The 18,428-nt window shown below is 49.6% G+C and overlaps 1 protein-coding gene across 10 annotated transcripts in view; it reads right to left on the reverse strand.

The window, feature by feature from the left end:
- Nucleotides 1-18,428, reverse strand: part of LOC133357145 (rho guanine nucleotide exchange factor 7-like) — a 74,971-nt gene that overhangs the window by 38,592 nt on the left and 17,951 nt on the right. For 5 of the 10 annotated variants that reach the window (XM_061574950.1, XM_061574947.1, XM_061574945.1 and 2 more), the window contains exons 5-10: nucleotides 12,204-12,346; nucleotides 4,137-4,335; nucleotides 3,752-3,840; nucleotides 3,329-3,423; nucleotides 2,191-2,286; nucleotides 453-575 (exon numbers count right to left, since the gene is read on the reverse strand). In XM_061574950.1, the coding sequence (XP_061430934.1) occupies nucleotides 453-575; nucleotides 2,191-2,286; nucleotides 3,329-3,423; nucleotides 3,752-3,840; nucleotides 4,137-4,335; nucleotides 12,204-12,346 (745 nt within the window). Of the gene's footprint in view, nucleotides 1-452; nucleotides 576-2,190; nucleotides 2,287-3,328; nucleotides 3,424-3,751; nucleotides 3,841-4,136; nucleotides 4,336-7,186; nucleotides 7,716-12,203; nucleotides 12,347-13,351; nucleotides 13,458-18,428 lie in introns of those variants that run through there. The other 5 variants (XM_061574954.1, XM_061574946.1, XM_061574949.1 and 2 more) reach the window with 4 other exon arrangements.

Raw genomic sequence — 18,428 nt, forward strand, 5'->3', positions numbered from 1 at the left:
GAATCCTAACAAATTCAAAAAGTATATCCACAGAGTTTCTCTGAAAAGTACAATGAGCATCGCCAGAAGGTCTATAAAGTAGTCAGTGTAACAGCACTGGAAGTCAGGAGTCACCATGTCACCCGACCTAGCTTCCTTAAATAGGGATCACGATCTGAAAGTAACAATCAATTAGATTTAACAAAAAATGTAGCATTTCCAAATAAATTAATTCTTATTTTACGATAATTCATATGGGCCAATGATTCACAGATGACTTATTAGGTTGTAATGATTGCTCTGCAATTTACCACCGAGCCTAAATAACAATAATTGACATGTTAAATGCTTGTACACCACGTGACAATTCATTTGTTTGCCCGTGTTGGGTAGTGGAGGGTTCCGGATGACACAGATCTGGTCAGACCATGACGTGGCCTTAACCCAAACACTATTGTGAGTCTCACACACACCTGTTGTCCTGCAGAACCTTGACGGCCCAGGGGTGATTGGCGCAGTACTCCAGGTAGAGCGTCTCCATCTGCGAGCGCAGGCTCATGAAGCAGGAGCCCACATGCTGCTGCGCCTCTGGCAGCCTGCAGCAGGGACGGGGCACGAGGCAGGGGCTGTGAGTCGAGCGAGTATTTCGATATGCGTCTGCATGCACGTGGGGAGCGGTGGTGCAGTGTTCAGCGCACTGCGCTACAAACTCGGAAACCGACATTCGATACCCACTCATGACCAATATCAGTGATGGATATGTGAAGCGGTCCTGGCCCTCCCCTAGGTCTGCTCAGCCTTAAATGAGCACCTGGTGCAGTGTGCAAACATCAGCATTGGGGAGACAAAGACGGCCAGGCGTGGTACTTGCCGCAACACCCGCTTATGTACCATAAGTGTTCACTAACAGCACTTGAACCTCATGGCGGAATCTCGGGGTCCCGAATAAACGGAAGTCAAAATCGTAAATAGTTAATTTATTTTTGCCGACTCCGTCCCACTGCGCACATAAACGCCGCGACCCACCTGGCGCGGATCATTCTGTTGTCGTGTCGTGTCCAAGCAGCAGCAGCGAGCACAAATGCGCAGAAGAGCTGAACAAGCGAATGCACTCCATGCTCGGGTACGGGCAGGATCATGAGGTTTATCCAAAGCTGCTCAAACTGCCTACGCGACTTAAGTCCTTTATCTGTCACCACGGTCTGCATAATACAGTTAAACTGCTCTCTTATCTTCATTATTATTTGTGACCTACCAATGTCTGCAGCCAGGATCAATCGATGACAATCCTATTACCTGCAGATATTTAACAGATGACATGCGTTGCACCGTTAATTCCTCCTGTTTGATAATACTTCTCTTGTCCGTATGCATCTGTGCAGATAGGTTTTTTTTTTCGGTTAAGCCATAGTCCCCACATACTGCTCCTATTAATGTGGATAAGAGGAGCGGCGACCCACTACTCTGTAGAGTAAAATTGGTATAAACGCTCGCTACAATATGAACAGCGCATTGATAACGCGTACTATTTTATGTACTGTTCACAAAGTGTGTTCACAAATCCACACTTATAAACACGATGCTTGACAGAGGGGTGTAAACATTTTTTCCGATAGTGTATTTAAATAGAGGTACTGCAGCGAAGTAGTTTTCAGTTTTGAAGGCAAAGTTTAACAAGACAACACTTGTCACCATCCTTCAAACCCATTGGTGAAAAAGATAAAAGTTTTTGTTTACATTATAATGTTTATGCGAGAGCCGGGGGCTTATGGGACCCCGGGGTCCCGCCATGAGGTTCACTTGTACCAAGAGTCTGTTAAGGATATTCGTTCTTGGTCTTTGTAATACAATACGCTGGTGTATATAAGTCATATCAAACCAATTTACTGCTCAAATGAGCATTGAGACAGTGCTCATGTCATGTTTACAGCCCTGAGTCAATGATAGAAATTCAACATTCTTATGGTGGGGACGGGCATACCCACAGGACAACTGCATTGATTATAAATAGTGGTACTCATTTTATCGACCCAGGAGGATTGTATGTTTGCTTTCGCACTGTACGTAGCCAACCATGCTAATCGGAGGTGCGGGGGAAGGATGGGCTGAGTCAACCCCCAATCAGGAAATGAACTCGCAACCTTGCAAATTCGAGCCGCTCTCTCTCTGCCGCTGAGCCACCAGGCTGGGTTGTGTGTGCGTGAGCCTCACTTGGCGCACTCCTCCAGGCTGTGCACCAGGCTCTGCTGGAAGCTGGCGATCACCTCCAAGTTCCCCAGCAGCAGCGCCACGTCTGCTGGCGGCAGCCTGCACCAACACCGCCATGGTAACCATCAACATCGTCACCATCGACACAATCAATATCACCATTACCACGAGCACCATAACCAAGACCATTACTACAACCAACATGACCACCACCATCAACAAACACCACCATCAAAAATACCACCACTCCCAATACCACTAACTCCAACGACACCATCACCAATAACACAATGGCCATCTTTACACGCAGTCAGTGACATCTCGTCTCATCTCAACACATTTTGAAAGAGCATCCCCCAGTGCCAGCCACTGGCAGAGCCAGTGGGGGGGGTGGGGTGGCAGGTGCCCCCCCAATGATCATTGGGGTTTATTAGTAATAAATCGGCATTTTGCGACCTCCACTGCCACTGTGTAGCATATTATTACATGCCAGGGACTCTATGAGATGATAGGACAATAGTCTGAGTCCAGAATTGGCAATAAGTAACGGCAAAGCGGTTATAAGTGACTCAGAATTGTGCGCAGTTTCGTGTATACAGTCCACGACTTCCCTGAAGGTACCTTCAGCGAGCGCGATGCCGATCACACGACGCGGTTCGAATTCGACCCTCGAGCGATGGCTGTGCCATCGCCGCACACGCGTCGAATAAAAAGCAAGTCATTACTTACTAACAACTCCTCTATCAGTTTTCATTGCTGGAGGGGTTGCCCCCGCTACCTGATAAAATCCTGGCTCTGCCATTGGTGCCAGCTAGCCCTGTGCGGCACAACAAGGTGATTCAGCACTTACGCTGCCAATGGGCATGAGTAGGGGCGATGATTGCTGTGTGTTTCTGAATTGAGTAATTTACGGGTATTTGGTTGGGTTTGGCAAATTCGAATCACGATGTCGGCACACAATGGCCGACTCGTTTTGAATGACGTCATGGGATCTTTACAGTCCCCTGCATGTTTACGGTTAATACCCTCGGAGTAATTTCCCAGGCGGCCTGCCAGACTAGAACCGTGAACCTCTGCCACAAACGGAAAACGCGCTACCGCCGAGCCATTCCGCTGCCCCGATGGCGGCGCAAGTGCGTACTTGTCGCTGGCCTGCAGGGGTCGTAGGAACGTGGCGAGCAGGCAGTGCAGCTCCTTGCTGTACTCCTGCTCAGTCTCCACGATGTTCTTCACCACCTGCATGAGCCATGCAGGGCGAGGGAGGGACGCACAGTAAGCGGCCGCACGAGGCCGAACTCCTGGGATCCAGCGCCAAGGAGGGCAGGTTGGTAGATTGCCACGTTGACCCCCACACACACAGACGCGTGCGGCTTTCTTTCCCATACCAGTGACGTATCTGAACCAGTCCTGGGCATCCCATTGGTTGACTCAGCCTTAGTGTAACCATCACGAGAGAGACAACGGTGGCCTGGTACAGCACTTGCACAATAAAATATCTTTAGGCTAATGAGGGATCATGGGGGATCATTTCCTTGTTTGTATGAATTTGGTAAACACCACTGACCACGTCATAGTAGCCCTTGGCAGCTGGAGGGCTCTCGGGGGGTTTGGCTCCACCCTTTGAGCCCACAGCCTTTGGTGATGTGGGTCGATCTGTAAGGCACACACACACACAGCAGTGACATTCACTCAGAGCACACGACTGCACACAACACACACACACAGGGGAGAGAGCTGGAAGACTAGGGCTAGGGCTAAGTTTAAGTGCTATGGTTTGGAGCAAGGCCTGTGAGAGAGACAGGCATAGAGACAGAGACAGGGCAACAAGTGAAGAGATAGGGAGAAGGATGTAGTGACAGGAAGACAGGTATAGAAGCAGGTGAAGGGACAGGGAGACAAGTGAGACACAGGGAGACAAGGTGAGTGGAGATGGGGGCTGGGCTGCCCACCGGAGGCCTTGAGCTCGCGCACGTAGTTGCTGGGGAACCAGCCCGTGTGGCCATTGAACGCCCCCTCCCACCAGCCGCCATGCTCAACGCGCGTCACCGTGATCACGTCGCCCTTCTCGAACGACAGCTCGTCCTCGTTGGTCCTCTGGAACGTGAACTTGGCACGCACCACCATGCCTCCCCCGCTCTCTGTCATCTCCTGACGAGGGGAGAGGGGGTTCGGGGAGGGTCGGAGAGAAGTTTGAGGAGGGTGGGAGAGGGGGAGAGGTGGGACAGAGCAGGGTAACGATTGGTAAATTAAAATCGAATATAAACTTCAAACATTGTGTCATGCGTACAAGAACTGCCTGTGCACGTACAATTCATAGAGCATGTGTCGCGATTAGTATCACATCGATAACCATTCGGTCAATGCACTGCTGATATACACACACACATACAAGCGCGCACACATTCTCAAACATGCACTCACTCAACCACCCACTCACTCACTCAAACTCACCCTTGTGCATGGCCCCCAGGTGCCGGTAGTGAGTGGCAAGCGAGATAAGAGTTTCTTTATTGCGCACACTTCCTCTCCATCTCCACTTCTTCATCAAGCATCTGCCCCTCCTCCTCCACGCAAAAACCGGCACCGCCCCTCCCCACAGCCTCAGCCCAAATAGTAATACAATCGCACAAAGTGACGTCATTCAAACCACAGCCCTACCCGATAGCAGCCACTCAGCACGCCGCCACTCAGCACACCGGCACTCAGCAAACCGCCACTCAGCCACACCGCCACTCAGCCAAACTCCCATCACTCAGCACACCGCCACTCAGCACACCACACTCAGCACACCACCACTCAGCACGCCGCCACTCAACACGCCGCCACTCAGCACACCGCCACTCAGCCAAACTCCCATCACTCAGCACACCGCCACTCTGCCAAACTCCCATCACTCAGCACACCGCCACTCAGCACACCACACTCAGCACACCACCACTCAGCACGCCGCCACAACACGCCGCCACTCAGCCAAACTCCCATCACTCAGCACACCGCCACTCAGCACGCCGCCACTCAGCACACCGCCACTCAGCACACCGCCACTCAGCCAAACTCCCATCACTCAGCACACCGCCACTCAGCACACCGCCCTCAGCACACCGCCACTCAGCACACCGCCACTCAACACACGGCCACTCAGCCAAACTCCAATCACTCAGCACACCGCCACTCAGCACACCGCACTCAGATCGCCGCCACTCAGCACACCGCCACTCAGCACACAATTACTCAGCTCAAAGACACTCAGCTCACAGCCAAGCCTGGTAGAAACCTTTGAACAATAATCTGCAATGCTGGTTCCCCTGGAGAGAGATACTATGGCTGTATTTGGCAGCGAGTAAATCGATATTTCTCTGTACCTCAATAGACTCTGCTGCCAAAAGGCTCTCATTAATAATCTTCTTTAGCTCTCATGCAAGCTGGATGCTTTTCCTCACAATTTTGTAATGTTATAACTGATAACTTTATGTGCAACTAGGATGGTTACTGTAGGCAGACGACAATCAAACCATTGAAATAAAGAGGCGAATGAGGCTAGGGTGAGTGATCATCTGAAAACTCAAGTTTATAACGACAAGTAATGCAGCAATGAGCCTGGAGAAGAACAATCGGTGTGCGCTCACTGCGGGAACATGAGGCTTGGACACAGTCACTCGTGAAAAATATAGAGCAAAACATTTAAAGTGATAAAGCAGTGTGGACAGCCACATGGTTGGAATTACACTGAGAGACAGAATGAGGAACACACATGGGTTAAAGACATCATCTAAAACTATAAAACTATAAATAAAAGCTTGCTAAGGCAGGAAGAGTCTCTTGGAAGGATGACAACGGAGTAGCAGCCAATGCATAGAATCTGTCTGAGTAGACACCAGAGGTGTGGACTCGAGTCATGTGACTTGGACTCGAGTCAGACTCGAGTCATGAATTTGATGACTTCAGACTCGACTTGGACTTGCATAACAATGACTTTGTCCCACCTCTGAGGTGTGGACTCGAGTCATGTGACTTGGACTCGAGTCAGACTCGAGTCATGAATTTGATGACTTCAGACTCGACTTGGACTTGCATAACAATGACTTTGTCCCACCTCTGGTAGACACCCACCATGGAGATGGAGCTGTGAATTTGGCTCCTGTTCAGGTGCTGGATGGATTATTACATCACAGGATCATGAGGGGTGGTGGCGGCTTTGGAAGGCCTTCATCCAGCAGTGGATTGATAATGGCTGATGATGATGAGAAAGGCAAAACGGCACACAGCCACACGTACCATATGTATGTTGCACTTTGTCCATACTGTACGTAGTCAAACGTGCTAATCGGAGGTACGCAGCCAACCGTGCTATTATGGCTGAATAGAACAATGCCCGGCCATCTTTGTATCCCAAGTGATGCTGTTTGCACACCAGGTCCTCCTTTAAGGCCGACTCGGCCTTGTAAAGGCCTCACACCAGTTCAGATATTCGCCCCTGATGTTGGGTGCGAGTGGGAATCGACATCAGGGTTCGTAATAGTGTGCCAAGCACCGCACTACCACTCCACACACAGGCACACACAGTTACGACGACAAAGATCCCCGTAAATCCAAACAGACTGTTGGGGCAAGTGCTGTTAGCAAGCACCTTTTAAGGTCAGCACGGCACATGAGGGGGTGGGTGGCCAGCACCACGCCCGGCCTCCTTTGTCTTCCCAGTGGTGATGTTTACACACCGCACCAGGTACTCATTTGAGACTGAGTTAACCTGAGGCCCAGGACCGGTTCAGATAATAGTCACTGGTGTTGGCCGTGAGCTGCAATCGAACTCGGTCGCCGGATTCAAAGCGCAGCACACTAACCGCACTGCTGCTCCCCATACTGATACACACACATATTGATACACCGACTTAGTCGTGCACACGATGAGTGCCGATGGGCTCGGTAGCACTCACACTCACTCCCGGGAATTCATAAAAACGATTGCCGACGCGAATCAGCGAGCGCCCCAGGTAGTTACCAGTGTGGGGCCCTGCTTCTGTGCGGCTGACAGCCTCCGGAAGAACGCAGTGCTGCTCCGCAGCATCTCCACCACGCACCGCTCGGACCCAGCACAATCCCCACCACCACCGCCACCACCAGAATCCCTGGAACTACCACCACGATTTCCAGGACCGCTGCTACTCACAATGACCCGAGCTGACGAGATTGCCAATTCCCAAACTCGCGATCCCCAATGCGGCAGCCCCTGACTGAGCCCCAAGAGATGTCACGACGCTGGAGACGACAACAGTCGATGACAATGAGACGGTGCTAATTCACGAACAAACTTCCTGCGACAGCGACTTGAGTCGCACTAACTTGTCAGTGGTTCGGATGTATTGAATGTGCGAGACAACTTTGACTTCCTGACGACATTCATTTTAGAGCTAAAGCTGTGCTCCCAGAGTCAGTCCAGGATAGCTTTTGATGCCACTCGCCACTGACTTTAGCCGTTTCTGGGATTCGAACTTCGACAGCAGCACTGTTGAAAAGACACCGTGCTGTCTGCTAGCCCGGCAGTCCAGGCTACCAGGAAGAGGAAGGCGGTGAGTAGCCGTTGGGCTTTTTGAGGATCTTGAGATATCGCTGTTGGCGGGGAGAAATCCGCGGCAGCCTGCGTTTGCAGATTCATTTCTTACACAGTTGTTGAGGAAAGGCCCACAATGTCAAGGGGCCAGAAACAAACAGAGTTGTAACAGATAAAGAGTTACCACAATTCTTGAATTGAGCAAGGTTATGAGAACTTTGGAATGAGAAACAATGAGAGGGAATTTCCAAGTGTACCAGTGCAAGGGAAGAAGCAGAAATTGAAGTGTTGCGGCCTACAGTGGGGCGAGTGAGTGGGTGGGTGTGCTGCTGTCACCTGCTGTGTGGGGGGTGAGCGGGAGAGTGGGTGAGTAAGTGGGAGTGAGTGAAGAGTTGGATGAGTGGGTGTGCTGTTGTAACCTGCTGTGTGGGGGTGAGTGTGTAAGTGGGAGTGAGTGAAGAGTTGGATGAGTGGGTGTGCTGTTGTAACCTGCTGTGTGGGGGGTGAGTGCATGCGTGTGAGTGCCTTGTTCCGACCTGCAGTGTGGTGGTTGAACACTGTGGATGAGACAAAACAGCCAGTTTGGTAGACTGGGAGGGGGAATCAACGAGTGAAGTTCATCAGAACAGTTACCACGGGAGTAGCAATAGAAGATCAATAAGAAGGCAATGGAGCATCAGTGAGCGAGTAACTAGAGTGCATCAGTGAGTGCTGGACTATCAGTCACCCTGACTGCTTCGCGTTGAAAATCTATCAAGTGCAGCAAGTGGTTAGAAGTGTGTTCCGTGTGCTCAGCAACTACAAGTCAAGATTATGAACATATCTCACCAAGACCGTATCATGCCAGCCCTCAAACTTCAAAATAAATGGGCGTAAGTGGCTGGGTGGCTCACGAAGGTCAGAGTGGCCCTATTGGAGACACAGACCCAGCAGGGTATGAACTTGGGTTTTGGCCTTCTATGATTAAGAGTAATTAATAAACACATTTAATATCTGCGCCATTCTCACAGTACAATGTTATCGTGAACATGCTATGTTTTACAAATAGTATATTCTGCCAGTGGATGGTTATGTTGCTATGTGGTTTTACCCAATTAAGTAATATGCAGGTAATTTTCCAAATGTGGATCGTTACACCAACATACGTGGCCTACTCTTTTTGGAATACCACCACGGGATGTGTAACATTGACTGTGAAGCGGAGTATTTATGGTGACTACACCAAGCAATATTGTGACCAGGGTGGGCCGCTAGACTCACACCGCGGCGAACCTGTGCAACAAGCGGCAAGCGTGGTAACACTCGTTCCTCACGAGTAGCGGGTTTATGATCTCAACCGAGTCACCTATGACTTCACGTGGCAAAACCATCATTCACTTGTCGATTGATTCAGTGTCGCACAGCTCCGAAGGCTGCATTGTAGTCGTGTATCAGACGTCTGATACTCAGCGTCCCACGCTGTATGTTCAGGGCATGGAAGAGTGGCCTCTATTGTTTGGTGGAAATCAAACTTAAGTGACTGAAGTGGCTCTGTGGTGTCTCCGATTAGCACGGTTGGCTACGAACAGTGCGAAAGAAGTTCACAACATGCATACATACGTACGTGTCACCTTCCAGGGCCCCTGGCTGACACAGCTGACTGAAGAAATAAAAAAGGACACGAAGTACATCCTCACAACCCACCTTCATTCACACAAGGAGACCAATCACCATGATACAATGCCATGTTGCTTAACTTAGTGGTGTACATTGAACGAGACCTATTGGTATTGAGTAATGGCACAGTAGTTAGCACTCTGCGCTAAAACCTAGGAAACCCGAGCTGTATTCCCGACCACAACTAACACAAGTGGTGAGTGAGATCAGAACCAGTCCTGGGTCTTCCACCTTCACCAACCCTCACTGACCAAAATGGAATGATGAAGTGTGACCAAAACAGCATGGCGAGGCTTTCATCCAGCAGCGGACTGAGCGAGGGCTGTAATAAATGGGTATGTGAATTACGATGATGATTGGAATGCCACCAGGAGTGAGTGCCGGTGCAGGCTGCAGGCCTTGGCACTCTATAAAGCCAGGTCGTATTGTAATGCACGCTGGCCGAGATGGAAATAGCTCCTCACAATTAAGGAACAACCCTCTCCCGCTGGCTTCCGCGCATTTCTTTGGTCCTCTCATGAGGAAGTGGGCATAAGCACAAGGCCCCAAGCCTCCGTCCTCGCAAATGCCTGAATATTTCAACAGCTCCTTTATACCTAGTAATTGAATGCTCCTTAAAACTCTGCTTGATGGTACACACACATCTAGATCACATTGGCTCATTCTCTACTGTCCCCTATTGTAAATTTTTAGATTTTTTCACATTAAAACGTAAGGTCACAGCCACCCAACTGCTCGCTCATGCCACCGCTTGGTACTTTGGCCTACTCTTCCAGCCAGACATCTTTGAAGAAACAAAAACAAGATACCTGATTAGACCTCCCTGGACAGTGTATGGAGACTCAGGGAGGCTTTTCCGGATTAACAAAATGCATTTTTAAATAAATTATATTATCATTTTTTGTAATAATTATTAAAATTTATGCTGCTTATTTACCCAGGACAGCCTCACTGAGTCTCAATACTTTTTCAGGAGAGTCCTGCCACGTTATCGCAGAAGGGGGGAACAATTGCCGTGTGTTTCCCAATTGAGTAGGAAATAATTCGACGTTCTCGACCAGCGTTTGAAGTCGCAACCTCCCGATTGCGAGACACTCCCCTTCCACCGCCAAGCTACATTTACAGCGTTGAAATGAGATAACCAAAATCAGCGGGAAGAGAAGAATTGATACGAAATTGAATCACAACCCAGAAGTGTCACAATTCATCATCACATGTGTAGAGGATGGAACAACCCCTAACACGCACACTAGGGGGAGCACGGCGTGGTGTGCGCACGCTGTGGTGTACTCACACAGGCTAGTATCTGATGCACGCACGCAGTCAGCCGCACGTGCCTGCATAAGTAAGCAGTGCCATGAGATGCGGTGACTGTACTTGTCACTGTATGGTGCCGGGACTTGCGAAGTCACGGCCGGTGATGTTGTCATTGCGGGCAGCCCGGGTTGCGGGCTGCAGTACCAACTCTAGCGGTGGTTGGGCGAACGCTGGTTAGTGCGGAGGCACCACGAGCAGCGTGCGGTGCCGGCTCCCGGTGAGGGAGCGAGAGGGAGTGTCAGCCAGCCAGGGTTATGCTGGGGCATGACGCTCTGGCTGTGACCTGTTGTCACGTGACCGGACGATACTGGAGGGGGGCCACCGGTGGACGGGGGCCGAGGGGCGGTCACGTGGTCCCGGAGAGCTCTCGGGAACGTTCGAGAAGGAGCTGGAGAGACCTGGAAGGTGGGCGGGACAAGGGGCGGAGCCAGCCCCAGCCCGGGGGCATCTAACGAGGGCCCCGTGAGGAGCTCGAGGTTCTTTGTGTGCTCGAGGTGTTACGAAGATCCACGTACGTCGGAGAGAAGAAGCCTCTAGCCACGGAGGCCAGGACCCAGCTTGTGGTCCGGACCGGGATAGCGAACCGTGTCTAGTTCTGCCGTAGCGTGGTGAGATAGCCATTCGAGACCCGAGCGTAAGGTTGTGTTATGTTTGTGCTCATAAGATAGCGTTTGCGACTCAGTTGGACTCACTACACATACATCCACATTATATTGTACCGACTCAAACAGACATTCATAGTCAGGGACCCACAGACTCACACAAGGATTCATAGTCTCACAGAAACCCAGACTAACAGAATCAGAATATTTCCACTGGAGGAATCCGATGAACTATAAAGCTCTTTTTCACAGATGTCCAGTAGGGGTGGGTAAGAACGTTACAACAACAAACAGGTAAACAAATCACTCAAACACGTAAAAATAAACCATCCCCATCCTGCCAGGCAAAGCAGGGTGAGGTATTAACTTATTTTTCTGAAGCGACCTGGCCACAAATGATAGCTCAACAAAGTATACCACCATTTGGACATTTATTACACCAACATTATATAAATAATCTTAATGCATGTTTCTCAATGTGGAGGGAAAAACCGGAGGACCCAGAGAAAAAATCCATTCGGAGAACGTGCAAACTCTAAATATACAGGCTTCAGGGTCTGAATCGAACTTCCGACCTCCTGCATACCGGGCGAGGAAGACAACATCCCAGAGAGCCAAAGACTCAGACCCACAGACACTGACTCTCACCACACTCCCTCCTCCTTCACACTCCCTTCCTCACCACTCCCCTGACTGCTCCCCCCCCCAAGCTACACTCCATGTCCTCACAACTCTCCATCCCATCTCAGCACTCCAATCACCACACTCCATCTCACCACTCTTCCCTCACCATCATCTCAGCACGCTCCCCCCTCCACATTCCACTCACCGCAGCCATCACTCTCAACTTCCTCACCACGCTTCCCCTCCCATCACCCCGTTGCCTGGCTCACCGCGCTGCTCACCAGGCTCTTGGACTGGCGCTGTGGGGGGCGGCTCGTGGTGCTGGAGGAGCGGGGGACCGAGGCAGAGTCCACGGATTTGTTGCGGTGAGTGGAGCGGCGAGTGCCGCCTGGCTCTCCGCTCACCTCGATGTCTGCTCACACACGGACACAACGACACAGATCCCCAGTATAGCCTTAACAGACTGTTGGTGGATGTGTTTTTAGCGAGCACCTATGAAGGCTGGCACGGCACACGAGGAGGTGGGTGGACAGCACCATGCCCGCCCGTATTTGTCACCCCAGTGGCGATGTTTACACACCGTACCAGGTACTCATTTGAGGCCGAGTCGACCTAGGGAAGGGCCAGAACCGGTTCAGATAATCTTCACCGATGTTGGCCGTGAGAAGAAATCGAACTCGGGTCGCCAAGTTTGTAGCACAGCGCGCTAACCGTTGCACCGCTCCTCACACCCTCTCACACACACTCCCTAACCCTAAACCACGTACGAGTCTCACGGATTATTACCCTTGAGAGTCAGTATTTCACAATGCTGAGTGTCTGTCACAGCCATGCAAGAGTTTTCACGTTGCCGTTTACCCGTTGTAAACAACACCTATTTACTGTAGGGCATCGGCAGCTGCTGCCGATGGCTCGTAGTGTAAATGTGAAGGGCAGCTCCACACGAGTTCTGTCTGCACTCACAGCCTTTGAGAAAAATGCAGGAAATAATTTGATTTACGAGGGGAGAGCGGTGGGGAGTGTTCACTTAGTGGTGGACATGAGGCTATTTATGCTACGCGAACTCAATTCGTAATCTCCCCTTTTATCTTCACAAGTGCACTCGCCATTTCCTGCTGTCTGACAGTTCAATATTTCTGTGCCTCGGTTTCTTGCGTTTCTCTGTCTTCCTCAGTGTAAAGTTTTGTTCCCCCAAAGTTCTTCAGTAGGGTTCTTGCCGATTTGAACCCTTCGGGGTCGACGTGTACATACACACCTTAAAAACACTCGAACTAACACATACACTGGTCACACCTCCCTTTGTTCAAAGCCAGGTCCAAAGATCACCACCGCCACCATGACCACCGCCACCACCGCCACCACCACCACCACCATGGTGTTTCTGGGGCCGCGACTGTCTCGACCCCCATCCAGGTACCTCGCGAGTTGCGCGACTTCCTGCGCGACTTGCTCCTGCGCCTCTTGGAAGTTCCGTCCATAATGAACCCCGTCGCCCAGCACCCTAGGCTAAATGGCGGGTGAGCGGGCGGGCGAGCGAGCAAGCGGGTGGGCGAGCAAGGTTCCGCTCAATCAATCACAGAACCGCCACACCTTTTTTTTTACGGCGGCAGCAGCGGGCAAATGGGCGGTGGGCGGGTAGGGTGATAGCGGATTCCTGTGAGAGGGCGTGTGTACACGCCCACGCACACAAAGGTATGCACAGGTAGGATGGGAAGCCACAGGAAATTGGTTTTCCCATTCAGTCACTGTCTGTGAGATCTCAGGACGAGAGGGGATTACACTGATCGAAAAATGCAGATTCTCTCTGCAAAGAAACCTCCTTCCAGGAGGGTGTTGCCTGGGATGATAAGCCATTTGCTTTGTCAGTGGTTTGCATATGGGAGGAGACTGACGTGCAAGAAGAAAACCCACGCAAATTAAGGGGATAGCTCTTCATCTGCACGAGACAGGACAGCAAACTATTTGCTGTCCTACAAACTCACAGGTGGGTGTCTTGCACGCATGACCTCTACACAATCTACCAATCTGACGTATGCATGCTGAACTTCTTTTGCACCGTCAGTAGTCAACCGTGCTAATCGGAGGTTAGGGTGATTAATCTCTGGGTGGCAATCGGCCACCACTACTCCCAGGCGTGTTTAAACAGTGACAAATTATTGCAATAAACTTGGGTTGTTAAACTTGGGTTGTTAAATGATAACTGATAAACACATTATTCCCCCCCACCTACTTTGCGCAAGAGCACAGAAGTGTGGTCATCACATCTACGCCTCTATATAAGGAACGAAACAGGTGGACTTCTCCACAAATCGGGCTGTCGCCTGATGAAGCTGGTTGTAATTACTGGCGAAACGTCACAGTACTCAGATTGTAAATGTTGTGGCTTGGCTCTCGAAAACACAGGTTAGTGCTGTACTCGTGACGAATTGGCCACGTTCTGTTTACGTGACACATTTATATATTTACACGATCTCACCCAAAAAAACCTATTATGGATGATAAACACTTAAGTGTTTTCAGAATTGATTACTGGTGCCGAAAGATAGGAACTTGAAATCGATTCTCGTGGAATTGCATTAATGATTTCACTGATCGGCACACGCGAAAGTAATAACTGCATGGTGGCAGGCCTAAGCATTGCAATAAAAGGGTAAATAGAGAGTAAAGGCTCAGCCCTGCCATTGCTCGCTCACGCCACTGCTGGCGGATGGGCCTCCACTAGACAGCTCCAGAGCCTATTTGTTCTCCTGTTCTACGCTGTACAGATGTCTCCATTAGAAGAGGTGGGCATACCCACACTCTGCCCCAAACACACATAACCTGTTGATCGACTTAACTGTGGTGTACTCATTTATATGGCTGAGTGGACTGCCGAGCCGGGAGATGGAATTGAACTGGTGACCTCTGAAGTGCAAGCCGAGTGTGCAGCCCACTACATCAGTGGCAGATGCGTTCTGTTTAAAAGTAAAAACGTCACTTTTGCTCGAGACATTTCTATTCGTGTGGCAAACCAGTAACCGGTTTATTACCGTTTTTTCCCAAGTACAGGCAGTACCGACTTACAAACATTCGCACTTACGAACAAGCTCCATAAGATATATATTTTTTAAACATCTGACTTGCGAACGTGAACTCGCACTTGTGAACTGAACCGTGAAACTAGTGTGACATACAAATGTACAATATTTTTTCTTATTCATGAGTTTAAAAATGCTTCCTTTTTTGTTGAACCGTAACAACATTTTACAACATTGACAGTATGTGGATTTAAATGGAGTACATTGTTGTCTTCGACTCACGAAAGGGTCTCAGGAACGGAACCCATTCATAAGTCGGTGGGACCCATTAGCTGCCTTGCTAAGGGGACCTGGGTCACTGTAACTATGTTAATTATTAGGCAAAGTAATCGTTCACCACACTCCAAGCGATCGGACGAATTGTCACAATACAGGGATCACAACTCAATTCACAAGCCCATTACCAAATCACCATATATGTGCCCGATCTCATCAAATCTTGAACGCTAAGCAGGTTTGAGCCTGGAAAGTGCTAGAATTGCTGATCACCGTGCATAAAAAGCTATAGTCCGTGAAAGGGCTTCATTGCGGGCAGCAGAGGGCAGTGCAGTAAAATCCATTGTTGAACTCTATCTCCATGCTCGTTGGATTAACCAAACGGGATTGACCAACGTAGTGAAGTGCGGTAAACTAACCCCAACAACCCGCACGGCATGGGGAGGCCATTATCCTGCAGTGTATTGACAAAAGAGCTGTCAGATTAAAACGATTTCATTCAAGAATTGTTTATTTCGTCTCGTTTATATCATCTCATATCGTTTCCATTTTGTCTAATTTAAACACTTTGGTTCACTCTGTAGGCCTAAATGTAACATTATCAAATGCAATTTGTATGAATCATCATTATTGTTATTATACATGTTCACCCAGGAAGGCCCCACTGAGTCTCAAGACTCTTTTTCAGGAGGATCCCGCCAAATTTTCGCTGTAGGTGATGATGCTGCTGTGCTATCCCAATTAAGTAATTTGCAGGTAATGTTTCCGCATTGGGATGTTTGGCCAATACCAGTTACATTGTATGGTTATTTTAGCTATGACAGGAAACGGTACAACCTGGAAGAAACCCATTCATACCATGTGGAGAACAAACTCAACAGAAGGGCGTCCGAGTCGGGAATCAAACCGAGGGCCCTCCTTGCTGTGAGTCATGAGTGTTACTACTGGCGCTGCCCTGCCGCATAAACAAAATCGATGCTCACAAGCGTGATTCAGTGCAGCTGTGAGGAGAGTAGGGCTTGATCTTAACGAGTCTTTCCGTGGCTACAAGGTGATCTCGCCCTCTTGTGGATGGACGGAAGTGTAGCACTCAGATTGATGTGTTCACAAGCACCCGACTGCTCACTTGGGGGGGGGGGGCAAAGGGCGGGGAGTGGCTGCTGCCAAAAGCCGAGTGTCCGAGGGCTGTAATGCTTTGTCAGGGCTCGGCTCTAGAATGACCTCCAGCGTGGTTCAACTCAGGGTCAAGTCGCTCCATTGATTTCAAACGAAATTGGCCCAGCATCCCATGTAGCAGCATCCTTCTGAAAGTCTTGAGACTCTCGTGAGCAAATAAAAAAGATTTGATATCATTTGATGACACGGATAAATAATCTTGCCCCGACTCCTTCCAGGCATGGAGCGCTCTTTCATAAAATTTTTGAGAAAACAAATTACATTCTCACGTTTCCCTTTGTGTTCCAATTCAGCAGAGACAGAAGCACCACTCGCGAGGGTCCGGCGCCACATTTAATTAAAACGTGGAGTGCCTGAGAACCTGAAGTGAACAGTGCGCTCTAAGAAATAATCATTTAGTGGCACACTGCACGTGCTGTTGTCGAGAGAAATGTGCTTTGTATAAAATCACTTATGAAACCACAGTGCTACAATCAGGCACACTTACTTAGACCAAACTCATTGTGAATAAACCATTTATTGGTTTTCAGATTCAGTTTCATGTATTAGGTATAACCCTGTGAGCCATGCGGCTATTGACTCGGGAGCAACCGCAACAAACAAAAACGTGAACAAGACACATCTTAAAGTGACTACACGCAACAGACAAATCCAGAAAAAAACAGCAAAGTCTTCCAGTTGGCAGGGGTTCAATCTGTGTGCTAGGACTAAGGGCAATTGTCCAAAACAAGTCAATATTTTTGACTGAAGTGATTGAAGCCTACGTGTTAAACTGATGCGCTTGTTATTCAGACTATTGGGTCAGTGGATGGGTGAGGAGAGGCGCTTGCAGGCTTGTTGCCGCTCCTGTTCCACTTGCTGTGGTTCTCTGGTTCTGCCAGAGCTGCTGCTCCCTGAATCTGCCCGAGTTGCGGCTCCCAGGTTCTGCCCGAGCTGCTGCTCCCTGGATCTGCCTAAGCTGTACCTTGAGTCAAACCCAGTTCATCTCTTCTCTTGATTGGTGCTTCAGTATTAATCACGTTCTGATTGTCCTACCATCACACCTGCCCGTCTTGGCCTATGATCAGCTTGCTGTGCTCTACAACCAGCTAGTCTTGTCTAAGCTCGTCATCACCAATTATGAACTACTCAGTTCAAGTCCTTAGGAGCCTCCGTGCCTTTTCTCCTGACGAATTTCGGATGGACTGGTGGACGGAGGAGGCCTGTAGGGAGGTTAGAATCTGGGAGCCAGTGAGGATTGATGGTTCCAAATTATTGTCTACTCATAAGATCTCGGTTGTCTCACGTCCGCTTTAGATCCTCGGATCCAGATTCCCAGATGACCTACCCCATCGGCCTCGGGTTATAATAAATATACCAATCAAAAATTTCCCCTGAGCTGCGAAAAAGAGGTATCAGTGGTAAGGAGCCTGTACTGAAGTTTATCCTTATGAATGCCAGGTCGGTCGTGCAATGGGCCCTTTAAGTATGTGACACGATTGCTTTGGGCTGTTCCCACCTAGCTTTTATTAGTGGCTTCGACCTGGAGTCGACCAACCTTTAGCCGATTCAGTCCCAGATGGGTATTCAATATTGCATATTCCCAGACCAGGTAAAAAGAAAGGTGGCAGGGTGGCGGTGATCTTTCAGGCTGGTCTCATCTGTGCCATGTGCCCTGGTCCCAAAGTTGGGTCATTTGAATACATGACCGTGCATTGTTCCCTGAATGAGAATCAGGGCCTGTATGTCACCCTTGATTGTATGTCTCAGCTGTCCTAGGTGATTTCTCCCTTGTTCCTGGAATTTCATCGTGCAATTGTGCTGGGAGATTTCAATGCATGGATGGATGACCCATCTGACAGTTTGGTTAGAGACTTTTTGGATACCATGGGTTCCATGGGATTTACTCAGTTTATTCAGGGCCCAAACCCATGATCATGGTCACACGATCGACCTAGTATTCACCCAGGGGGTCTCAGTAGGGGCCATTAAATTTTCGTCTGCACTATGGACTGATTACAGGGCGATTCATGCTGAGATCAAGGG

This window comes from Lethenteron reissneri, chromosome 57, assembly GCF_015708825.2.
Source record: "Lethenteron reissneri isolate LAM-NWPU_2019-01 chromosome 57, ASM1570882v1, whole genome shotgun sequence".
Lineage (NCBI taxonomy): Eukaryota > Metazoa > Chordata > Hyperoartia > Petromyzontiformes > Petromyzontidae > Lethenteron > Lethenteron reissneri.